This window comes from Macaca thibetana, chromosome 5, assembly GCF_024542745.1.
Source record: "Macaca thibetana thibetana isolate TM-01 chromosome 5, ASM2454274v1, whole genome shotgun sequence".
Classification (NCBI taxonomy): domain Eukaryota; kingdom Metazoa; phylum Chordata; class Mammalia; order Primates; family Cercopithecidae; genus Macaca; species Macaca thibetana.
The window spans coordinates 36057154-36079962 of NC_065582.1; the positions used below are offsets into that span (position 1 = coordinate 36057154).

The 22809-nt window shown below is 39.2% G+C and overlaps 1 protein-coding gene across 2 annotated transcripts in view; it reads left to right on the forward strand.

Moving 5' to 3' along the window:
• RNF175 (ring finger protein 175) overlaps positions 1-22809 on the forward strand; it is a 49629-nt gene that overhangs the window by 10520 nt on the left and 16300 nt on the right. The window contains exons 3-4 of one of the 2 annotated variants that reach the window (XM_050792526.1): positions 655-796; positions 21071-21225. In XM_050792526.1, coding sequence (XP_050648483.1) covers positions 655-796; positions 21071-21225 — 297 coding nt within the window. Of the gene's footprint in view, positions 1-614; positions 797-21070; positions 21226-22809 lie in introns of both variants that reach the window. The other variant, XM_050792525.1, reaches the window with a different exon arrangement.

Consider the following 22809-nt stretch of genomic DNA (forward strand, 5'->3'; position numbering starts at 1 on the left):
CAGGGTATCCTTTTACTTGGAATAGTAGCAAATGATTTAAAATTACCAACATTGGACTGTTTTTGACTTTCAAAAATTGACGTTTCATATGATGCAGCCCAATAATAATTATTCCTCATGTAGATACAAATACAATAACATGTGCTTTATAGTCTTACAACAACCTTGTCAGTTACAGAAGGATGGTTATTTGAAATTTGCAAATGAGGAAACTGAGGCTCAGAGAGGATAAATGACTTCCCCAAGGTTGTGAGGCAATGAAGTGGCAGATCAGGGACTGGAACCCAGGTCTTCCTGGGGCTCATTAGTTTTTTTAGCCCCATCACTTAACTTAAAAGACAAGGCTGAGGCCAGCCACATGGGAAAGCAAAGGAACTAGTTTTACTAAGAGAGTCAGGCTTCTCCTCCCAGCTGCTCCTTCTCCAGATCTAGGGAAAGGGAAGAAACCAAGAAAAACTTTACAATCAAAACTTACCAACCCTTACCTTTGAAACCCCCTGTTGCTTTTTGTGAGCCAAACCCGTTTTTTTGTTTTGTTTTGTTTTTGTTTGTTGTTGTTGTTGTTTTGTTGGTTTTTTTTTTTTTTTTTTTTTTTTTTTGGCTAAATGCACAAGGTTGAGGGCTTTATCAGATGACCTCATTTGCCGGTTCCAGCCTGCAGCAGGAGAGGATGTACAAGATGCACCGGGGCCACGAATCCATGCACGTGGAAATGATCTTGATCTTCCTCTGCATTCTGGTCATTGCCCAGATAGTGCTGGTTCAGTGGAGACAGAGGCATGGTCGATCCTACAATGTGAGTCACCCCTGTAGCTGCTGGGAGCCTGCTCCAGCTTGTATCAGCTTGACTATTTTTTTCTAGGACACATTCTCCCTTGGTTACCACTTTGAAGGAACTGCCTTGGTTTAAGTCAGTGGTTCTCAACCAGCTGCAATTTCACTACCAGGAGACATTTGGCAATGTCTGGAAACATTTTTGACTGTCAAGACTTGTGGGGGGTGTAGATGGGGAGGGGAGTTGCTACTGGCACCTGGTGGATAGAGGCCAGGGATGCTGGTAAACATCCTCCAATGCAGAACAGCTCCCTACAACAAAAATTTTCTGGCCTAAAATGTCAATGTTGCCAAGACTGAGAAATCCTGGTTTAAGTAAACCAGTTTTCCTTTCATGCATGAACAACTTCTGCCAATAGTCCAGGAAAAGAAGGATTAGGAATAGCCAAAAGAAATGGTTTAGGCTGTCTGCTATGGTTTGAAGGTATCCCCCAAAGTTCTTGTGTTGGAGATGTAATCCCCAATGCAACAGGGCTGGGAGGTGGGGCCTAATAAGAGGTGATTTGGCCATAAGGGCTCTGCCCTTGTGAATAGATTAATGCCATTAATTTTGTGGGAGTGGGTTTATTATAAAAATATGAATGTGGGCCCATTTTCTCTCTCATTCTGTCCTGCCCTCTTACCTTCTGCCATGAGATGACACAGCAAGAAGGCCCTTGAAAGATGCAAACCCCTCTGTCTTGTACTTTCCAGCCTCCAGACCATGAGGCAATACATTGCTGTTTATTATAAATTACCCAGTCTGTAGTATTCTGTTATAGCAGCACAAAACAGACTAAGAAAGAAAATTGGTACCAAGAAGTGGGTCTGTTACTATAACAAATGCCTGAAAATGGGGAAGCAGCTTTGGAACTGTGTAATTGGGCAGAAGCTGGAAGAGTTTGAAGGAACAAGCTAGAAACAGCTGGTCTTGCTGTAACAATGGAGTATGAAAGACGAGTCTGGTTAGGGCTCAGAGGAAGAAAAGAACTATAGAGAAAGGCTGAAACTTTTCAGAGATTACTTAAGTGGTCATAGTCAGAATATTAGTGAAAATATGAACAGTAAAAGCCATTCTCCTGAGGTCTCAGACAGAAATGAGGAACAAGGTATCGGAAACTGAAGTAATGGCCATCCTCATTATAAAGTCAGAAAGAACTTGGCTTAACTGTGTCCATGCTGGAGGGCTTTATGGAAGGCAGATTTAAGAGCAATGAACCAGGATAGCTGGTGAAAGAAATTTCTAAGCAATATATTGAAGGACCTGCATGGCTTCTTTTAACTGCATATAGTAAAATGAAAGAAGAGATAAATGATTTAAAGATGGAATTTATAAGTAAAAGAGAAGCAATATAAAATTTGCAAAACTCACAGCCTGGCTACGTAAAGAATAAAAAGGTTTGCAAGGGTGCAGCCAAGTGACCCTTTGATAAAGGGGATTAACACAGCCAGAAGGAAGCCAGGTGCAAGTAATCAGGACAACAGGAAAATGACCCTGAAGGCATTTCAGTGACCTTCAAGGCTGCCTCTCTCATCACAGGCCCAGGGCTCCAGGAGAGCAGAGTGGTTTGGGGTGACTCCCCAGTGTGCTCTACACAGGACCAGTGAGCAGAGCCACCTCAGGACTCTGCTCCTTGAATTCCAGCATCACTCTCCTTGGCTGCTTCAGCTGTGGCTCCAGGGAGCCCAGGTGCAGCTCAACCTGCTGCTCTGAAAGGTACAAGCTCTAAACTTTGGTGGCGCTAATTCTGTAGGCACATGCTGTGAGGGCATGGCAGCCTCCACTTAGATTTCAAAGGGTGTTGCGGACAACCAGAGGGCCTAGGCAAAGATTTGTCTTGGGGTAGAGCTGCCACAGAGAGCGCCTAGGAGGACAATGCCCAGCAGAAGTGTGGAGTCACGGCCATAGCAGAGAGTCCTCACTAGGCCTAGGGGAGTCCTTCAGGGTGGGGATGCCCCCAAGTCCTAGAACTATACAACTACCAGCATGCAACTCCAGCCCAGGAGAGCTATGGGCATGCAGCATGCAACTCGAGCCTAAGAGATATGGACATGAGATTCCAACCTGTGAGAATTATGTGGGCTAAGCCTAGCAAAGCCATGGGGGCAAGGCTGTTCCTGAGGCCTCAGGGTTCCAAACCCTACATCAGTGTGCCCAGAAAGTAGGACATGGAGTCAAAGAAGATTATCCTCAAGTCTTAGGATTTAGTATTGTTTACCTTGTCGAGTTTTAGACTTGTTTGGGGCCTGTTACTCCTTTCTTCTTGCCTATTTCTCCCTTTTGGTATGGGAATGTCTATCCTCTGCCTGACCGATCATTGTATTTTGGAGGAAGAGAACTTGTTAATTTCACAGGCTCACAGCTAGAGGGGAATTTGCCTCAGGATGAATTATGCCTTGAGTCTCACTCATATCTGATTTAGATGAGACCCTAGACTTTCACCAGAACAAGTTAAGAATTTGGAGCAATTGGGATGGAATGAATATGTTTTATGTGTGAGAAAAACATGAATTTGGAGCCAGGGCAGAATGCTGTGGTTCGAGTGTCCCCCAAAGTTCATGTGTTGGAAACATAATACTCAATACAACAGTGTTGGGAGGTGGGGCCTAATGAGAAGCAGTTAGGTCATGAGGGCTCTGCCTTCATGAATGGACTAATGCCTTTATTGCAGGAGTAGGTTCCTTATAAAAGGATAAGTTCAGCCACCTTTTCTCACTCTCGCTTTCTCTGGCCCTCTTGTCTTATGCCATAAGATGATGTAGCAAGATGGCCCTCACCAGATGCCAGCCATTCAATCTTGGACTTCTGAGCCCCCAGAACTGTGAGAAATAAATTTCTTTTCATTGTAAATTGCCCAATCTGTCATATTCTAGTATAGCAGCACAAAATGGATTAAGACACTCTAATGTTGTTTCATTAGTAGTAAACTATCTTGGCATTAATGGTTTACATATCCATGGAAATGTGTTCATGCACACACTGCATTGACCTCAGCAACATGGAGCCAGATTTCATTTTCACAGACCAATCTCATTCAAGCATGTTCACCACCAGGGCCTGAGAGTCATACTGTGGGCCTTGTTGGGCCTGAGACCTTGCCATCGCAATGTTTACAGCAGTAGTTCTCAATGGTTAGAGCAGGGTGCATCAGAATCATCTAGAGAGCTTGTTAAATCAAGTTCCCAGGTCCTGTCCGTTGAGTTTCTGATTCAATAGTGACCCAAGAATTTGCTTGTCTAACAATTTCCCTCATGGTGCTGGTAATGTTGAGGCTGCCAGTCCTGGAACTACACTTTAAAATCCTCTGGTTTAGATTCAAACATGGACTAAATGGAGAAGTGTTGCAAAGGGAGAAGGTCCTCAGTTAACATTCTACATGGTTCTGGGTCTTAGAATGGCCATTATAGAGCCTGAGGGACTCAACTTGCCTGCAACACATGAAGTGTTGACTTAGACCAATATATTATTTTATTATTACCTGTCATAGAATTTATTTCCCATATAGTACAGGGTCTAAAGGAATTCTTTTGAGTTCTGTATTATATTTAAGTTTAGGTAATTTTGAACATTTTCTTTAGAAAGTGGAATCTCATTTTATTGTTTTAAAGCAAATGTATCCATTTCTGCCATGTCACCACTGTCTTATCAATTATAATAAACACCCTTTATATTGCACTTGGATAATGTTTTTAAGTAAATGAAACTAGAATCAAACCTCACTAGTACTTCACTCATATCAAAGAAAAGCTATTTAAATATATCTTAACTATGGTTTCCTTATCTGCAAAATGGAAGTATCTAAGATAAAATTTCTAGAGTCCCCATGTAGGAAGAAACCTGGATTCATAAGGAATCAGTTCATAGCCTTATTCATTCTTTCTTTATAATTAATCATTATCTCTGGGTTGATGTAGAAAAAAATGTTCTTTTTTCATAGTAACACAGGTGTGGATTTTGCATAAGAAGCCCCCTGACCTTGAAAGGAAACAGTGCCCCAGGAGCCCGTGACTCGCACTGTGTCGTACCACTCCTGCAACATTTTCATTTTATGATTTTTTTTTTCTTTGAGTTGGAGTTTTGCTCTTGTTGCCCAGGCTGGAGTGCAATGGTGTGATCTCGGCTCACTGCAACCTCCGCCTCCCGGGTTCAAGTGATCCTCCAGCCTCAGCCTCCCAAGTAGTTGGGATTACAGGTGCCTGCCACCACATCCGGCTAATTTTTGTATTTTTTTGTAGAGATGGGGTTTCACCATGTTGGCCAGGCTGTTCTCAAACTCCTAACCTCAGGTGATCCACCCACCTCAGCCTCCCAAAGTGCTGGGATTACAGGTATGAGCCACTGCGCCTGGCCAGATTTGATGATTTTTGAGGTGGCATATGCACAAAGACCATCCTTGTCCTGTATTGAAGCACTTTGGCTCTACCTGGCCAAAGACAGACCTGCTTATGCCTCAGAATCCCCTTTAAGGACTTGTGGCCATGGAAGGGTCTGACCGTAGATGACTCAGCTACATTGGACTAGGTGGACACCCTGGACCCTGACCTCTGTTGGTTAGCTGGAGTCATCTGAGTTGTTTCCTGTTGCTAACTGCACAAGCTGTGCTACCTGCAATGCCTCTCCAGGGACTTGCTTTTGACTGCCACCTCCCCCTGATTCCTTTAGTCACCCCACTTTTGCTCTCTAAGGTTGCTATTTCTATGTCCCTCTGTCACACAGCTTCTATGTTTTATGGCTACCCAGTGGGGCTCTGTAGTCCTAAGGATCACCTTGGAGGTGACCAGATGCCTGTGATCATGCCTTTCATGATGATAATGATCATGGTGATCCTGTCTAGCACTTTGACAAAGCCAGAAGCCTGCATAAAGTCGCCCCCACCATAGTCAAGGACAGATTCAGGTCTCATGGTGCCTTGAGACTGCTGAGTTAGCTCATAGACTTGGTTGGTCTCTGGAATATATTCTACGTCTTTGCGCATCAATCCATCTAATTATTGATATCATCCCAAAGGAACAGGTTGAGTAGCCCCATTCCCCTGCATGTCTCTATTGAGGGGCTACTCAATCTGTAGCTCAAGATGAGAGGCCAGGCTTTCCCATGCTGTAGCCTTGACTTTGCCCCATGCTTTGCATCCCTTCTTGAGGATTCACCTCCAGAGTGGTCATCAGAGCACAGCCATTTCAGGCACTGTTGGTGATGTTTGCAACCATCTGAGCTGGAAATTGTTCCTAGAGTACCACTAGCTTATTCTAACACTGGCTTCCAGCTTTCTTATACTTGGGTGAACAATATCAAAAAAACCCACTGCCTAATACACTACTGAATTTAAAGTCTTTGGGATGGAATTTGACAGACATGTGTGCATAAATGCTGATCTAAATTGCCCTATCATCCAGAGAGAACCTAGCTTTTAATTGTTTTTCTTGGCATGTATAAGACTAGCTACTGAGAGCTTTGAACATGTTTATAAGATTCACAACATTGCTGGCTCTTTTCTACAAGGGGCTATATAGTGAAATTTATCTCCATGACTTGATATTGTAACCTCTATCAATATTAGTAACATATTAATATATATTATAATTACTATAATACTCATAATTATACATAAAATTATTATATATAAATTTATATGTAAATTACTATTATTATTACAGCTGTGATAAGTGCTTTCTGTACTTTACCTCAGTTACCTTGAGAGGTAATTATTTTTTATCCCCTTTGTGAAATATAGTTCAGAGAAATTAAAAACCTTGGCCAAAGACATATAACTAATTAGTTGCAGAGAGGCTAGAATTCAACCTCACTAGTTATTTGCTCTCATATCAAGAACAAGCTCACTAAATATCTTTGAATTTCAAGTACAGTGACTGATCCATAGTAAATGTTCAATACTATTAGTTGACTCCAAAAGCATCCAAGAGATACTGTTTGTATATAACATTTGTGCAAACGTAATCATATGCTGTAAAAGCAGTTTGCTAATAAAAGAATCCTTTCCTGGACTTTTGTAAAGCTAGAGAGAATGCTCAAACATTGACTTACAAAGCAGTACATCTGCTTATCCTGCCTTGCCACCCCTTCTATTCTGCCTCATGCTTTTGTGTGTGTGTGTGTGTGTGTGTGAGACAGAGTCTCACTGTGTCACCCAGGTAGAGTGTAGCGGTGTGATCTTGGCTCACTGCAACCTCCGCCTCCCAGGTTCAAGAGATTCTCCTGCCTCAGCCTCCCAAGTAACTGGGATTATAGGTGCCTGACACTGCACCCAGCTAATTTTTTTATTTTAATAGAGACAGGGTTTCACTATGTTGGCCAGGCTGGTTTCGAACTCCTGACCTCAGGTGATCCGCCTGCCTCGGCTGGCCTCCCAAAGTGCTGGGATTATAGGCGTAAGCCACCATGCCCAGCTATTCAGTCTCATGCTTTTGCTGAGGACATTTTCCTGGGCTGATTTTGTGAGATACAGTAGGTTGGTGCAAAAGTAATTGTGGTTTTTCCCATTACTTTTAATAGCAAAAATAGCAATTACTTTTGCACCAACCTAATGTGGCAGGATGGTGAAAGGAGAGAGTACTGGCTTAGAAATAGGAAGATTCTAGCTACTCATTTAACTACAAGGAGCCTTTGTTTCCTGATATTTAAAATGATGAAATTTTTAAAAATAGGAAGGACTTCTGGTTTCAGCTCCAACATATAAAAAGCTTGGAAGTCAACACTTTTATCTTACAACAAGAAAAAAACTGGCCAAACTGATTATCAATGACTTTTCTTAGACCTGTTAGAGAATTGAGGTCACAGGGAAAACCACCACCTCAAAATCTAGAGAGACAGGTGAATGCAGGAAATCGTAGCTGAGATCTCCTTCCTGAAAGCAGAAGCAACAATGCCATACATTCAAATGTAGTAACTCTGAAGGATTGCTGGAAGCAGTGCATAAAGTAGTGTGAGAGTGAAAAACTCCTGGGAGCCACAGTCAGGGACCCCACATTTTGTTTAGGTTTTACCTCCAGCTACCCCACCAGGTTCCTATGATGAAAACCCAAGAAGTGTTCTCATGCTTCCAGCAGGGGAGGGGAAAAGTGACCACTTCGAACCAGATCCAGAATGTTCTCCATAACAAGGCCTACCACAGCAAGGGAAAAGATTAATAAGAGCCTCGTCCAATATGAGGGGAGAGAAATAACCCAACTCCAGCTTCCTCTAGCCTTCCTGTGTCACCTAAGGGGAAACAAAATAGTTGAGAAACACTTGTAAAAGCCACCCCAGGGACACAGGCCTGAAAGAGACTTAACCATATGATAACAGAATGCTCCCACTACCCTTACACCCTGCCACCACATCAACAGGTGTCCAGTGTAATAGCCAAAGGTTACAGCTGAAAGAGCTGTAAGCCTTAGACTCTATATAAGAAGGAATGTTTAGGGAAACCCAAAGACAACAGCAGAGACAGAAACAAGGACACTAGTGGAAATTGAAGACTTTGACACCTACAACTACAGCAAACATTAAACACAGCCCAACTCCTAGCCAAATTAATATAAAACCTCACACTAAAGGTCTGTTTATCTCAGCTTGTATTACTTAATACATCATGTCTGCTTTTCAACCAAATATTACAAGTCATGCTAGTAGGAGAAAAAAAACACAGTCTGAAGAGACAAAGAACCAGACTCAGATATGGCAGAGATTTTGGAATTATCAGACTAGGAATTTAAAATAATTATGATTAAAAAGTCAAACTCACAGAAGTAGAGTAGAATGGTGGTTACCAGAGGCCATAGGAGGGTGGGTAGATGGGGAAAGGGGAGCTATTATTGGTAAACAAGTACAAAGTTTTGGTTAGATATGAGGAATAAGTTCTGGTATTCTATTGCACAGCGTGGTGACTATAGGGTTAACATTAACGTATCGTATGTCCCAAAATAGCTAAGAGAGGATTTTAAATGTTCTCACTGCAAAAAAATGATAAATATTTGAGGTGATAGATATGCTAATTAGACTGATTTGATCATTTCACAATGTATACATGTACAGAAACATCACATTGTACTTCATAAATATATACAATTATTATTTTTCAGTTAAAAATAAAATAAAAGTTAATGATGGCTAATATGCTAAGATCTCTAATGGAAAAAGTAGACAACATCCAAGTATAGATGGGTAATGTAATCAGAGAAGTGGACACTTACAAAGAACCTTTTAAAATGCTAAAAATAAAACAAAAAAAAAAAGTACCAGAAGGGAAGAATGTCTTGAATGGCCTCATCAATAGATTGGATGAAGCTGAGGAAGGAATCAGTAAACGTGAAGATAATGTCAGTAGAAACGTCCCAAAATGAGATGCAAAGAGAAAAAAAGAGTGAAAAGAAAATAGAACAGAATATCTAAGAACTATGGAACATTTTCAAAAAACATAACATACACATACTGGAATAGCAAAAGGAGAAGAAAGAGATAATGGAACTGAAAAAATATTTGAAATAATAATGACCAATAATTTTTCAAGATTAAGGAGACACCAAACCACAAATCCAAGAAACTCAGAGAACACCAAGTAGGGTAAATGCCAAGAAATCTATACCTGGGTATGTCAAATTCACATTACAGAAAGCCAAAGATGAAGAGAAAACCTTAAAAGCAGCCAGAGAGGGGAAAAAACAAACCATGCAAACAAGAAGAAAGTGAAGTAAAATATTAAAGTATTGAAAGAAAAAATCCCAGCAATCTAGGATTCTATATCCAGAGAAATTCACTTCAAAGTGAAAGAGAAATAAAGACTTTATCAGGCAAACAAAAAATGAGGAATTCATTACCAGTAGTTCTGACCTGTAGGAAATGTTTTTTAAAAGTTCTTCAGAAAGAAGTAAAGTGATTTAGGCCAGAAACTCAGATAATCTACATAAAGAAAGAGTGTCAGAGAAAGAATAAATAGAGATAAAATAAAACTTTTTCTTTCTTTCTTTCTTTTTTTTTTTTTTTTCTTTTGAGGTGGAGTCTCACTGTGTCACTGGAGTACAATGGCGTGATCTTGGCTCGCTGTACCCGTCACCTCCCAGGTTCAAGTGATTCTCCTGCCTCAGCTTCCTAAGTAGCTGGTATTACAGGCGCCTGCCCCAACACCCGGCTAATTTTTGTATTTTTAATAGAGACAGGGTTACACCATGTTGGTCAGGCTGGTCTCAAACTCCTGACCTCATGATCCGCCCACCTTGGCCTCCCAAAGAACTGGGATTACAGGCATGAGCCACCACGCCCAGCCCTATTTCTTATTCTTAATTCCTCTAATAGATTAATTGTTCAAAGTAAAAATAGGAACAATGTATTGGGTGATTATGTTATATGGATAACTGAAATGAATGATAGCAGTATTATAAGAAATGGGAGGGAGGAATTGAGATTTCTGTTATAAGGTACCTATAATACCAATAAAGGTGTATAGTGTTGTTTGAGAATGGACTTGGATTAGTTATGGATGTATTTTGCAAACTGTAGAGAAACCACTAGAAATAATTGTAAAGGAGCCTAATTGATACAGTAATAGAGGAGAGAAAATGGAATCTCATAAAATACCCAGTTAAAACCAGAGAAGGCAGAGAGAGAGAGAGAGAGATGCAAGGAAAGTGCAACAAATAGAAAATAGTTACATACATGGTAGATAGTAATCCAACTATATCAATAATCACTTCAAATATGAATGGTCTAAATATAAAAATTAAAACACAAAGATTGTCAGAGTGGATTAATTTTCAAAAACAAGATGCAATTATATGTTGTTACAGATATATCAACAGTAAAGATTTGGAAAAAGATATTCCATACTAACACTAATCAAAAGAAAGCTGAACCAGCTATATTAATTTCAGACAAAGTGCACTTCAGAACAAGGAAAATTGTCAGGGATAAGAAAGGGCATTTGGCTTGGCACAGTGGCTCATAGCTGTAATTCCAGCACTTTGAGAGCCCAAGGTAGGAGGACTGCTTGAGCCAAGAGCTCGAGACCAGCTTGGGCAACAAAGTGACACCCTATCTCTACAAAAAAAAAAAAATAGCCAGATGTAGCGGTTTGCACCTGTAGTCCCAGCTACTTGGAGGCTGAGGAGGGAGGATCACTTGAGCCTAGGAGTTCAAAACCAGCTTGGGTAACATGATGAAACCCCATCTCTATAAATAATTTAAAAATTAGCCGGGCATAGTAGCATGCTCCTGTAGTCCCAGCTACTCCAGAGGCTGAGATGGGAAAATTGCTTGAGCCCAGGAGGTCAGTGCTGCAATGAGGCATGATCTCTCCACTGCACTCCAGCCTGGGCAACAGAGTGAGACTCTGCCTGAAAAGAGAGAGAGAGAGAGAGAGAGAGAGAGAGGAAGGAAGGAAGGAAGGAAGGAAGGAAGGAAGGAAGGAAGGAAGGAAGGAAGGAAGGAAGGAAGGAAGGAAGGAAGGAAGGAAGGAAGGAAGGAAGGAAATTACATAATGATAAAAGGGTCAGTTATTCAGGAAGATATCCTTAATATGTATGCATCTAACAAAAGAGCATCAAAATACATGAGACAAAAACTGATAGAACTGCAAAGAGAAATCAACAAATTGACTATTATAGTTAAAGATTTTAATACGTCTCTTCTAGTAGCTGATAGATCAAGCAGGCATAAAATTGGTAAAGACATAATTGACCTGAAAGTTCCATTCATCAGCTTGCTCTAAATGACATTTATAGAATACTTCATCCAACAACAACAGAGTATATATTCTTCTTGACATCACATGGAACATTCACCAAAATACACGACATGCTGAACCGTAAAAGACTCCAAAATAAATTTGAATTGCACAATCTATGCCCTCAAACCACAATGAATTAAACTAGAAATTAATAACAGAAAGATAGTATGGAAAATTCCAAAATATTTGCAGATTAAATAACACAATACTAAATAACACATGGGTCAAAGAAGAAACTCCAGAGAAATTTTAAAATAATTTAAATGAAAATGAAAATACAACTTATCTAAATTTCTGGGATGCAGCAAAAGCAGTGCTTAGAGGGAAATAGCATTGAATGCATATATTAGAAAAGAAGAAAGGTCTAAAATCAATAATCTAAGAATCCGCCTGAGGAAACTAGGGAAATCATTATAGCATTGAATGCATATATTAGAAAAGAAGAAAGGTCTAAAATCAATAATCTAAGAATCCGCCTGAGGAAACTAGAAAAGGAAGAGTAAATCATGCCTACAACAAACAGAAAATAAAAAAAAAATAGAAATTTTGGCAAAAATCGATGAAATTAAAAATAGGAAATCAGTAGAGGAAACACAATAAAACCAAAAGCTGGTTCTTTGAAAAGATCAATAAATTTAATAAACCTCTAGCCAGACTAACCAAGAAAAAAAAAGAGAGAAAACACAAATTACTAATATTATTGAAGAAAATTGGGCTAGGCTTAGTGACTCACACCTGTCATCCCAGCACTTGGGAGGCTAAGGTGGGAGGATCACTTGAGGCCAAGAGTTCAAGACCAGCCTGGGCAACATAATGAGACCCCATCTCTACAAAAATTTGAAAATTAGCCAGGCGTCATGGCACGTGCCTGTAGTCCTAGCTACTCAGGAGGCTAAGGCAAGAGGATTGCTTAAGCCCGGGAGTTAGAGGTTACAGTGAGCTATGATTGTGCCACTGCATTCCAGCCTGGGTCACAGAGTGAGGCCCTGTCTCCCTAAAAAAAAAGAGAAAAGAAAATGAGATCATCATTACTAATCCCGTAGACATAAAAAGAAAAGGTTACAAACAATTCTATGCCCACAAATTTGGATAAATTAGATGAAGTGGACTAATTCTTTGAAAGATGCAAACTATACCAAAACTCGCACAAGGAGAAATAGATGAAGTGAATAGGCCTATATCATTTTAAAATTTCAATCAATAGTTAATAACCTTCCAAAAAAGGAAGCACCAAGTCTAGATAGTTTCACTGGTAAATTCTACCAAATATTTAAAGAAGAAATGATACCAGTTCTCTACAATGTCTCCCAGAAAATAGAAACAGAAGGAGTACTTGCAAATTCATTCATTGAGACCAGCATTACCCTCATAAAAAAACCAGAAAGACAAAGTGGGATGACTGTCACTGCCCAATTTCAAGACTCACCATATGAAGACATTACAAGAAAAGGAAATTGTAAACCAAAATCTCTCAAAAACATAAATCCAAAAATCCTCATCAAAATATTAGCAAATCAAATCCAACAATGTATAAAATGAATTATACACCACAATCAAGTGAGATTTATTCCAGATATGAAAGACTGGCTCAACAATTAAAAATCAATTTATGTAAATAATCTCATCCAGAGGCAAGAGAAGAAAGTCCTATGATCATAACAGTAGACGTAGCAGAAGCATTTGGCAAGGTCCAGCATGCATTCATGTAAAACTCTCAGCAAAGTAGGAATAGAAGGGAATTTCCCAACTTGATAAAGAGGCCTATGGAAAGCCTACAACTAGCATACTTAACGGTGAGAAACTAGATGATTTCCCTCTAAGATGAGGAAGAAGGAAAGAATGTCCTCTCTCACCACTTCTATTCCACATTGTACAGGGAAGTCCTTGCTAGTGCAGCAAGATAGGAAATAAAAGCTATACGGATTAGAAAGAAAAATTAAAACAATCTTACATGATTGTCTGTATGGAAAATCTCAAAGAATCAATATAAACTCATGGAAATAATAAGTGATTATAGCACGGTTGGAAGATACAAAGTAAATATACGAAAGTCGATTGTTACCAGTAATTAACCACTGGAATTTGAAATTAAAACACAATACCATTTACAGTTGCACCAGAAAAATACAAATACTTAGGCATAAATCTATCAAAATATGTACAGGATCTATACAGAGAAAAGAGATATAAATTAATGGAAAGATTATTCCATATTCATAGATTGGAAGATTCAATATCATTAATATGTCCAGTCTTCCTGACTTGATCTATAGATTAAACACAATCTCAACTAAAATCTCAGCAAGGTACTTTGTGTAAATCAACAAACTGATTCTACAGTTTATGTGGAAAAGCAAAAGACCTACAATAGATAATACAACACTGAAAGACAAAGTTGGAGGACTGACAGTGCCCAATTTCAAGACTTACTGTAAAGCTGCAGTGATAAATACAGCATGGTACTGGTGAAAGAATAGGCACATAGGTCAATGGAACAGAATACAGAGCCCACAAATAGACTCCCAAACAAATACAGTCAACTGATCCATGACAAAGGACCAAAGGCAATTCAATAGAGAAAGGATAGTCTTTCCAACAAATGGTTGTGGAACGACTGGATTTTCACATGCAAAAAAAAAAATAGACACAGACCCAGAACATACAATACACCTTTTAGAAAAATTAATTCAAAATGGATCTTAGGCCTAAATGTAAAATGCAAAACTATAAGACTTTGAGAAGATAACACAGGAAAAAAAGCTAGGTTTACTTGTATTTGATGATGCGTTTTTAGCTATGGTACCAAAAGCATGATCCATGAGAGAAAACATAAATAAGGTAGATTTTATTGAAATTAAAAACTGCTATGGAAAAGATACTGTTAAGAGAATGAAGCCAGGAGCAGTGGCTCAAGCCTGTAATCCCAGCACTTTGGGAGGCCGAGACAGGCAGATCATGAGGTCAGGAGATCCAGACCATCCTGGTTAACATGTTGAAACCCTGTCTCTACTAAAAAACACAAAAAATTAGCCGGGTGTGGTGGCGGGTGCCTGTAGTCCCAGCTACTCAGGAGGCTGAGGCAGGAGAATGGCGTGAACCCGGAAGGCAGAGCTTGCAGTGAGCCGAGATCACGCCACTGCACTCCAGCCTGGGCAACAGAGTGAAACAACGTCTCAAAAAAAAAAAAAAGAGAGAATGTAAAAACAAGCCAGACTTGGAGAAAATATTTGCAAACACATATATCTGATAAAGGACTTGTATCCAAAATATACTTAAATATATTTAAAATATACTTAAAACTCAACCACAAGAAAACAACTCATTAAAAAGGCAAAAGATCTGGATTAACTTATGTAATTAATTACACATGTAATTAATTCCTACTAAGGAAAACTTACAGATGGCAAATATGCATATAAAAAGGAGCTCATCATCTCGTCATGTGTCATTAGAGAATTAAAGCAATAATAATGAGTTAACACTATACACCTATTAGAATAGCTAAAATTCAAAAAATTGACAATACCAAATACTGATGACAATGTGGAGTAGCAGGAACTCTCGTTGTTGGGAATGCAAATAATGGTAAAGCTATTTTTGAAGGCTGTTTGGCAGTCTCCCACACAGCTAAACATAGGCTTACTATATAATCGCTCTACCGGGTATTTACCCAGTTAAATTGAAAACCTACATTCACACAAAAACCTGCATACAAATATTTACAGCACCTTTATTCATAATTGCCCAAAACTGGTAGCAATCAAGATATCCTTTAAAAGCTGGATAAATAAACTGTGGCACATTCATGCAATGGAATACTATTCAATAATAAAAAGAAATAAGCTATCATGTCATGAAAAGACGTGGATGAACTTTGGTGAAACAAGTCATAGTGAAACAAACCAGTATGAAAAAGCTACATACTGTATGGTTCCAATGATATGACATTCTGAAAACCACAAAACTATAGAGACAGTAAAACAATCAGTGATTTGGGGGGAAGAGAGGAAAATAAATAGGTCAGGAATTTTAGAGTAGTAAAATTAGTTTGTGTAATATTGTATTTGTGGGTACAATATATTATGCATTTGTCAAATGTCATAGACCTGTACAGCACAAAAACCGGACTTTAAAATATGAACATGTTTAAGAATCATTTAGGAGGTTGGGGGATTCCAGGGAGAAATGCAGACTGTGCAAGAGGATCTAACTGCCTTAAAAATATGGAAAACAACCTCGCTGAAGGGTGGAGAGGGAAAAAGTATCATCCCCTCTCTAAGTAACTTTGGAAATGAACAGTCTGTACGAGGAAGGCAATAGGAACTGCACAAAAGCACTGTATTCCACTTGACAAAATTGTTCCCCATGGGGATACAAGTTAATAGTTACCATACTGCTGTGTATGTATACAGGAATTGAACAATTAAGTAAATAGCAGCCAGGTTACTTACTGTTGGAATGGGAGTTTACAGAAAAGCAAGGGATGGAAATTAGAAAAAAAAGTAGGAAGTGCACTTATAGTAATATGTGTAAAAGCTTTGTACACTTAATGTATTATTATGTATGCATATTATTTTTACCCTGAAGGTATTATTTATTATAAAGGATTATTATTTTCACATTCTTTTATGCATAATTCAGATCATGTACTTAAAGAGGACATGGACTAATTCAAAAAGCTCAGAATATTTTCAGACACAACTTTTTAACAAGTATGCCCGTCTTCTGAAGTGGTCCTTTACATTTGTGTAGATAGATTATGTTCTGTGGTCTGTAGGAGCTGTGTACATCAGAGCAGTTTATTATAAATACCTAAAGCAAAAGAAATGGTTTATTTAGAAAATAAAGTATAGAAATATGTTAACTGCTCCTATGTGATGTCAAAAGTGGAAAGAAGGTAGAAAATTCTTATTTTATGTGGGATACTATAAATACCTGGGTGTTTTCAAATAGTCACGTTTTTAGCACAGCATAGTCCAAGCATCTGGGCGTTTGAGTTTTTCCCTTTCCAGCTGGTAATCTTGATATGTTATAGATGTAGGCAAAGCCTCAAAGTTAAATCATTTCCAAATGCTTTGAACAGCATTTAACTGGAAATAAAATTTCATTCAACATCACCCTCTCCACCTTCCTTTATGTGCAGTTACTTTCCATATCTGCAGTAGGTAGACAGGAGAGTGCCAAAAGAGAATCCTTCTCTTGCTCCACAAATCAGTAGAAGGCCTGAACTACATCCCCAGAACTTGGGTTTCGGACACACTATTAACTTGCCTCAATACAGTGCAAATAATTTTCCAGATTGAAGCATTGGTCTATTTAAATCAAACTTCCTGCCTATTAATAGCTGTGAAATACTAGAAAATATTACTGGGCCAATAAAGCATTGTGTCTGCTCAAATCTTTTTAAAATGAGGCAAGACAAAAATATATACATACTTAAATACATACGTACATAACATTGCAGAATCTCCTTTAAAAGTTTAAATAACAAAATCAGCCATCTAGATTTATGTGGAGATTAAAAAAGTGAACCAACTGAAAATCTAAGGAATCTTTGTATGCCAACATTCCATTTCCATACTTTCTTCTTCTTTTTTTTTGAGACAGAGTCTTGCTCTGTTGCCCAGGCTGGAGTGCAGTGGCACAATGTCGGCCCACTGCAACCTCCGCTTCCCAGGTTCAAACAACTCTCACGCCTCAGCCACCCAAGTAGCTGGGATTCCAGGCATGTGCCACCTCACCCAGCTAATTTTTGTATTTTTGGTAGAGATGGGCTTTCACCATGTTGCCCAGGCTGGTCTCAAACTTCTGGCCTCAACTGATCCACCCCTCTCGGCCTCCCAAAGTCCTAGATTACAGGTATGAGTCACCACGTGCCCACCCATACTTTCTTCCTACTTGCTTTATATTCACACTCTCCTTCATTGTCTTTTACTGATAGCAGCATTGTTTCCTGTTTATTTTTATGATAATTTTCTGCTTACCTCTGAGCACACCTCTGCCCTCCCTCCATCATCCCACCACCCTCCACACACAAATGATTGCAGATAGTTTGGGATTTGCAGTGCAAAGGAAATGAACACACATAATTTATTTATTTTTTTCCCTTGTTTTCTTCCTTCCTTCCTTCCTTCCTTCCTTCCTTCCTTCCTTCCTTCCTTCCTTCCTTCCTTCCTTCCTTCCTCCCTTCCTTCCTCCCTCCCTCCCTCCCTCCCTCTGTCTCTCTCTCTTTTTTCCTTTCTTTCTTTCTTTCTCTTTCCTTCTTTCTTTTAATATTGCACGGCCCATTCATCATTCTGTACAATTAGACAAATGAAAGGTATCTTTGTTTTGGCTTGATCTGTAATTCTTTTCAGATTCATTATGTGCATGGCAACCCAAAAAAAAAACATGGTACTTTTGGGCAGCATCTGATTCATCAGGAAATTCCTCCTGCTATGATATGTGGTTGGGGAGAATGTGAGTGATGTGATCCAGATGCATGAGCTACCCGTCGCCAGTAGTGCAGATGTGTTTTATACACACATGCCCAGATGGTGACCCCTGTGGCATTATTAATGAGTTCCAGATGCCAGGCTTCCTTCTTTCCATGTATGTGCCTCGATTTCACGTATTTCATGTGTTTGTTTATGAGGGACAGCATTCCTACATTTCACATATGGCAGTTACTATTTAAAATGAGAACTTTTAACTACTCTGGACATGGTTAAAGAATCTTTTAAATTGATATGAAATGTGTCTCTCATTTCAAAATGACTACCCATGCAATCATTGAATTCACAGAGCAAATTTCTGAACTTTCCCTTCATATATTGAGAAAATATGGTGCTGGCTTGCATTTTAAAGATAGTTAAGAAATAAAATATTTGCATACATAATACATTCAAATGATTTTTTGCTTTCTTTTCCTTTTTGATCTCCAAAGTCTATTTTTAAAAGTAACATGTCTGTGCATTGAATATTGTTATTCACTATTAATTAAATCTAGGCATCAAGAGAAATTTGACGTCTTCTAGAAATTGTTCATACTTATAGATCTATAGGAAGAGAACTGGTTTTATTAAAATATAGTCCAGCTATAGCTCCAAACTATCATGGATTGTAACTCCATAGATTAGAAGAAATTGATTAGTCTTATATTTTGGTTTAGATCTAAAGTACAAAAATAAGAGCATAATAGTTCCACTGAGTTAAAATGAACCAACTCAAGTTTTTATTTTAAAAAAACTCCAGGATTTTTATGGGGAAATGTAAAAATGAATCAAATTCTTAAAATAGATGACAAATGCAAATAACAGATGATCAGACTTTGAAAGATGAAGTTCATGTCCATTTCCTTCTTTAAAAGTTCACCAGAAGTGAACTTTTAAGTCAGCAAATGCATAATTTATGATAGAGAACTATCTCCAAAATCAGCTACAGAAAATAAATGACCAATATGCTGATGAGATTTTTGTTAAGGGGCTACACATTTTTTTTTAAGACAGGGTCTAACTCTGTCACCCAGTGCAGTGGCACAATCCCAACTCACTGCAGCCTCGACCTCAGGGGCTCAGGTGGTCCTCCCACCTTAGCCTCCTGAGTAGCTGGGACTACAGGCATGTACCACCATGCCTGGCTAATTTTTGTAGAGACAGGGTTTGGCCATGTTGCCCAGGCTGGTCTCAAGCTCCTGAGCTCAAGAAATCCATCCACCCCAGCCTCCCAAAGTGCTGGGATTATAGGCATGAGCCACCACACCTGGCCATGGTGCTGCATACTTTTACTGTCAATAGCAGAGGGTCAAAGTTGCTGAATGCTTAAGTAAGCACATCTTGAGTCTTGGTTACTTAGCATGTGGTTTTGGGTCCTCTTAAAAACTATTCTACTTCCTTGAGTAAAGCTTGTTTTTCCTATGTATGTACGTGTATTTATATCAGTTTCATAAAGGTGCTAACTCATTCATTTTCCACACCCACAAAGTAGGATGGAAAATTAAAGCAGTTATCTGATAAATGGAGGCAACAGTAAAGAGTTTTTTTTTCCCCCTGAAAGTATTCCTTGAAGTTAAAAAAAAAAAAAAAATGTAAGTTATAGGATTTGCTCCCGAACTCCTCAGATACTCACCTCAGACTTGCTCCGTGTATGTTTTTGTTCAAGTGCATATCTATGATAGCAACTCTAGGGTTCTCTGAAAGAAGATTCAGAGCAATTCGAAGAAGACTTCAGATCATTTATGAGGATGAAGCCATCAAAGGAGAATGATGAGCCTGGGAAATGTCTTCTTATCTGATACTGAAAGAAGAATGGCTGTGGCCTTGCCTTTCTCATTTCTATCTTGAAGTCCTGTCCAAGAGCTTTGGTTATTGACCTTAGACTATTATCACCAAGACCTATTTAAAGGACCCAACAATATATCCATAGATCTTTTGTTCTAAGCCTCCCTTTTCTATTGCGAAGGTTGAGAAGGTAAAGAAAACAAATGGCAGCAGCCTTTTTAATACTCAGGATGATGAATATGCGATAAGCAAGCTCTAACCACTCTTCCCACATTGCTGGCAGACTTCATTAACTGATCATAAGACTCTACCACTAAAGCAGGATCCAGACTCAGAATCCTCAACAAAGCACTGCAGGCTGTCACTAAAACTTAGTTAACGTACACCCTTGAAACAAAAACCTCTTTGCCATTCCCCTTATATTCATTCTGAGCAAATAACAGGTGGTTAGTCTGAATGCGAGAAAACATAAAAGACCAAAGGATATTGCTATTGATTAAAGCTGTCTGCTTTTCCCAAGAGGGTTGACTAGCTGGTATTGGCCTGGTTTGAAAAGTAGGAGGGTAGCTATGGTAACCATATCACATCAGTGACCCAGAGACAGTTCACTCTGCCCTGCTCCCTGACCTATGGGAATGGCACCAGATTAAAGGACCCTCTGAAGGCTACTTGGACTCAGGTCAATGGCATAGGTCACCAAGGATTTATGCACCAAATGAACAGGAAACCTTGCAGAGTGCCCAGGGACTGCGGGCAGAAGACAAGCCCAGGGGCTTCTCTGAAACTCTGACCTCCACTTCCTCCTTTGACATTGCTGTCACTTTCATACGAGCACATGACAGAAACAAAGCCCCTGGGCTCTGTGTAGTGCAGTATGGTTTTCAGAGTGCTTTCCCTTCCTGATCTTGTTTGAACCCCGCCTCAGTCAGTGCAGGGAAGCAGTGCAAGCATCAGTACCCCCAATTATACAACTAAAGTGAGGCTCCCTTGTCCAAAATCACATCTCTGTGGAGGCCCCATCTAAAATAGTCAGACGAAAGGAAGTGACAGAAGGCGGGGATTTTGGATTGTTTCCCATTGGAATTTTCAGACAATTGTGCCCGTACTTTCCATGGCCTGGCCTGTCTAAGGAAGCTTACAGTTTGATGGTGAAGCAGTTGCATGGTACAGACATGATGGTGAAGGTGGTTCTCCCAGAGATGCTTCGGACTCATTTAATAATGGAGATGCCATTCAGGCACTTGGTCATTGAAAGAGACTTTCTGTTCATTTCTATGACAGCTGGTGACCTTGTTGCAGATGTGGATTGTCCCCTTATATTTCACGATAAAACTATACTGGTGGCGGTTTCTGTCTATGTGGGGGATGTTCTCCGTTATTACCAGTTACATCCTCTTCAGAGCTACCCGAAAACCCCTCTCAGGAAGGACACCACGGTATGTATTCCATACATTCTCTCCCCAGGAGCCCCTTTCTTTTAAATATTAAAAAGCATATTTTATAGCCATTTTCCTGGGTTGGGAAGTGGGGGCGTTACATTTCTTTTACTTGTCTTTTACCTTTGGTAGCAAAACTCTTGAGAAATTAGCTACACTGCTGTTAGTTTGCCTTCATTATTTAATGGCAGTTCAGATATGCATGTAAAATTTATTACTTCAGATATTAGCTAGTGAAATGCAGAAGAAAGGGAAGTGAAACTATTGTTTAAAATTTCTAGAGCATTATTTGCAAGTTTATTTTTACCTCAGCATTTTGCTTTATTCCACTATACGTTGTGTCACACATTTTAAAATAAAGCAAGAGTTGAAAGTTGTGTTTCAACCTGAAAATATATGATAAATCATAAGTCATAGACAACTTATTACTCTAATAACAAATGATGCTTTAATATTCCAATGGTCACTTTAATGACCATTGTCAGCCTCCAAAGATGTGTATAACTCCATTGTATTGTTCACAAATCTTTCCGAAGTGCTTATCTTCACATACTGCGCCCGCAGGCTTGCTTTTGCACTCCCTGTTCTGTGGGTAAAATCCGAAACCTCATCAAGATAAAACTGGAATGAGATAAAGTGTATAAAATGGAAAATAGTAATAAAACAATGCTAAATTTGACCTTTTGGGAGAATACATCATAAGCTCCAGTGAAATACTTTTATGATTATTTAGACATTTGTTTTCATCCTCTAAAAAAGTAGGAAACACGTATGTCAACTTTTCCTTCAAGTTAGGAGAAGGAAAAATACCCAATGAGAAATCAGATAAATAAATGTGATGATAAAAATGGAAATCCAAATACATGAATTCATGTTATGAGTATTTTAGTTTAGTTCCAGTACACTAAAAAGGAAGAGGTCTGGGGTGCTGGTAGGAGACCTTATAAACTGGCCAATTTGGGGTCTCGGACAGCCCTTGTAGTGTCTGGCTTATCAATCAGTAAAGTGAATGTATGGTACCTTTCTCCTTCTTAGAAAATATTCTAAGTTATTTAAGATTTGTGAAAGTGCTCTGAGTTTGGGATGAATCAAAATGTGCTTGTTTTCATCCCCTGGATATAATCTATGTTGTATTTCTGTGAGAATGGTTTGCCTATCCACTGTATAATGAATTACCCTACCTAAAGGCAGTGTTTTTGTGCACTTCAGTTCATGCAATGCAGAGGAACTTTATTACAAGAAATACCCAAATGCTGCCTTATTACCCTTTATGGCTTGCATATGTCCACTCTCTTTCCCATGCCCAAAGCATGTCCTCTCAGCTTCTTCCTGCCTGCACAACTCCAAGCCCTAAAGGATAGTCGTCTTAGAGTCAAGAGGCTCCACTGACATTACAAAGCAAACTTAGCTGCCATTTGAAGAGACATCAGTGAGCAAGGTGAAGTAGGGCCTCTTCTAGAAGAGCAGTCAGGATGGAGCTCCTGTGCGTAAGAGGCAATAGGCCCCAGAATTATCATGGATCTTTGCTTACTTATTGTATTACAGGTGAGTCACATTTTAACTATCTTCCATTTGGAAGCAGAG